At 32.0% G+C, this 3,382-nt stretch overlaps 1 protein-coding gene across 2 annotated transcripts in view; it reads right to left on the bottom strand.

Moving 5' to 3' along the window:
• The window catches only part of LOC106869167 (acyl-coenzyme A synthetase ACSM3, mitochondrial), a 38,528-nt gene that overhangs the window by 11,086 nt on the left and 24,060 nt on the right, over nucleotides 1-3,382 (bottom strand). For both annotated transcript variants that reach the window (XM_014914782.2, XM_014914783.2), the window contains exons 10-11: nucleotides 3,269-3,343; nucleotides 1,319-1,399 (exon numbers count right to left, since the gene is read on the bottom strand). In XM_014914782.2, coding sequence (XP_014770268.1) covers nucleotides 1,319-1,399; nucleotides 3,269-3,343 — 156 coding nt within the window. The remainder of the gene's footprint in view (nucleotides 1-1,318; nucleotides 1,400-3,268; nucleotides 3,344-3,382) is intronic.

Here is a 3,382-nt window from a genome sequence, read left to right as displayed (position 1 = left end):
TATTATTTTGCTTAAAAGAGTTCCAATACTGTCTGTTTTTTTATGTTTTATTTATATTCCTGCAGAACTAATGTGGGGTATAGAATATGGAATATACGATATATAATATGATATACAATATACAATATAAAATAAAATAAAATAAAAATGGATGGCACCATGAAAGAAAGTATTGAATGTAGATGAAATATTGAGTGTTCAATATAAAGGATCAAATATATAAATATATAAATATAAATATATATATATAAAGGCGACTCGAGTTTCAGGGCTATTTCCCTTCGTCATGGCCGGTATGACAGACTTTAACAGACTATATATATATACATATATATATATTGTTATATTTCAGGATGGTCATCTTTTTTTTGCTAAAAAAAAATGTGCATACCCTGCACATAATTGTTTTTGCAAATTATAGTGTGGCTTACAAGGCGTTGCTTACCCATGTTTTGAATTGAGCTGAATTAATTTTCTTTAAGTATCATTATTGGTATTAATACACTGGTGAAATTTAAAAAATCAACTTGTATTAAATGAAACCCTCAAATCCATCAGTGCACACACACACACACACTGTTGCATATCTACGTATATATTTATGCATGTATGTATGTATGTATGCAGATGTGTCTATGTGTATAGGTACATGATGATCTATACACATGCAGACGAGAGTTGATTCATGTGAAAAAGAAAGTGAACAAAATAATATGACCACTTGCTTATCGGGAAATTTGTAAGTTTGATTTTTTTTTAAATTTAAAAAAAAATTTTTTTAAAGATAATCAAACCAAATGTTCATTTCGAGTCACTCACCCAATGAGTATTTCTACCAAATGAGGTGTTCAGCCGTTTTCCAGTAATTTTGTAAGCACACAGACAGACAAAGACGAGTGATTACAATACCCTGCTTTTGTTTATGCACGCAGGGTAAAAATGACCATCCCAAAATATAACAAGATCTGTTTCAACACACAATTTCACATTGGGTATCTTGTAACACAAATTCATAAACATATATATATACACACACACGAGGGGGTGCTGAAAAGTTCCTGGCTTGAAGGGTATTGTGAAAGGTTTGGTTGGAGGCCCAACCTTTCTAAGTTCTTTTATAGGGCTTAGAAAAACTGAAGGACTGCTGCAATAAGTGTGTGAATCTGAAAGGGGAATATATTGAATAAAATCATAATTAACTGATCCTCCTGTATTTTCTTTTACTCAAAACCAGGAACTTTTCAGCACCCCCTTGTATACACTTACATACATTGAGAGAGAGAGAATATGAATTAATCATAAGAATTAAGTTAGTTACCTGTAAGTTTATTCCAGGGGAAGCCTTTCCCATTGACCCAATCTTCCTTTCAAGGAAAGGATAATTACCACAGAGAAATGTCTGAAAGAAGCAAATGTCTCTTTATCATAAAAGCACAAGAAAAATAAGAAAATTAAAAGAATGTAAGTTCTACTTAAATGTTGAAAATTCATAGAGTTAAATTTTTCTTTTGTATAGCCTATATTACATATTTTGAAAGTAAACCTTTGAATTCCCATTATTTGTGTCAATTGACAGCCAGCAATATTTACAGAATTCAAGATGTCTAAGCTTTAATGATCATCTTAGACGTGCCTTATGATTGATTTGATAATTTGGTATGTTGTCATGAAATAGCAATTATTATTATTTAGAAGTAACACTTATGTTTAAACCATACATTCATCTGCTATTTACCATTTATATTGTTTTACATATTAGTTTCAGTAGTCAATATAGATAGAACTATGATACAGTCTAAAAAAAAAAAGAGGAATATTCAATATTTTCCTGAATGGTGTTAAGCTTAACAACTTGGTTTCAATTCTTGGTTGGAATTATATCACTTCACTTCATATTACAAGGGGCAGCTAAAAGGTTCATAGGCTGACCAAAATGCTCTCATGGAATATGACCAAATGAGGTTATTTTTCACTATAGTCTCCCTTGTGGTCCATCCATTTCTTTCATTGGTTCTGCAGTGTTTGGATCCCATTGATGAAAATGCTTTCATCTTGTTGGTCAAAAAAGTCATCAACAGCAGATATGACAACATCATCACTGCAATACTGATTCCCAGCCAAGAGTTTTTCATGTTATATGTAAAGGTACATGACCCAATGGTTAGGGTGTTGCACTCATGATCACAAAATCATGGTCTTGATTCCCAGACTGGCAGTGCATCGTTCTTGAGCAAAATACTTCATTTCACATTGCTCCAGTCCACTCAGCTGTAAATAAGCAACCCTGCAATAGACAAGTAACCCATCCAGGGAGTATACTGGCCTCCCTACCTAGCCAGCTGAGTGACATCATTTGAAAACTCCAAGAATTCAAGGAAATGCATTGTGACCAGTGATATATAACCACATCCAATAGTCTGGTTAATATGGAGCTATTTGTCTTACTGTCATGAAAATTCATATTCTTTCTCCTATAATCCTGAAACCATGTAGCTACATGAGATATATTTAGATTGCTGGGGCTTGTAAATGAGTTATGGCATGCTAAACAACGAAAAAAACCTTGTTATAATACTATCTGGAGATTAAAATTATATTACTTTATACTATTCTGATGGAGAGTGTCAGTTCAATGATTATATCCATTAAATTTCATATATGAATGCTCAATTAATAGTCATTGTGTAAGTGAAAACTGGCTTTAAAATTTCACTTAGAGCTATAAACTATGACACAATCTCTTATCTACTTGCAATACAACTGATAATAAATAGCTAAAACAAAAGATTTTTTTCTCCTGCAGTCATCGTATTATCAGTGTTTCTTACACTACTAGAGAAACATATGTAAAATAAATCATAGACAAATTTTTGAAAACTTAATGACATTCTCACAAGTAGGTCCATTGTTAGTCCTGTCTTTTCAAACAGGTCACTTGCTGTTTGTTTTTATAAGCAACTGTGTTATCCATGAATTTCAAGGACTATAAAAAGTGGAGGTTTTATTACATGAGTAGGAAAGCATAGTTGATGAGTGTTTGCTTAATATGAGTAATGACTGTAATAAGAACATTGGTATTGAGTATAGTTTATATATTTTTTATAATTGCAACTGATGGTAACTGTTGTAGTTTGAAGTGACTCTATCTATAGTAGAAATATCACCAGTATATTTCACTTCCTTTTTAATGTCATAAGGTGCTTAAGAGAAGCTAACTTCACTGGTCACATTATGAGAATAAAAAAAGAGGAGAAAAAGAAATTCTTACTGTTTCAGTTTGGCCATAGGCCTCATATAGTTCCAGACCTGTTCCTTTCTTCCACTGGCTAATCAGCTCCTCATTCTGAAATTAAAATAATATTTACAAAATATTCCAGGTAAA

The sequence above is a fragment of the Octopus bimaculoides genome, chromosome 5 (assembly GCF_001194135.2).
Source record: "Octopus bimaculoides isolate UCB-OBI-ISO-001 chromosome 5, ASM119413v2, whole genome shotgun sequence".
In the NCBI taxonomy this organism is placed as follows: Eukaryota; Metazoa; Mollusca; class Cephalopoda; order Octopoda; family Octopodidae; genus Octopus; species Octopus bimaculoides.
Note: the sequence above shows the minus strand (reverse complement) of the source record. Positions and strands in the feature narration are given on the sequence as shown.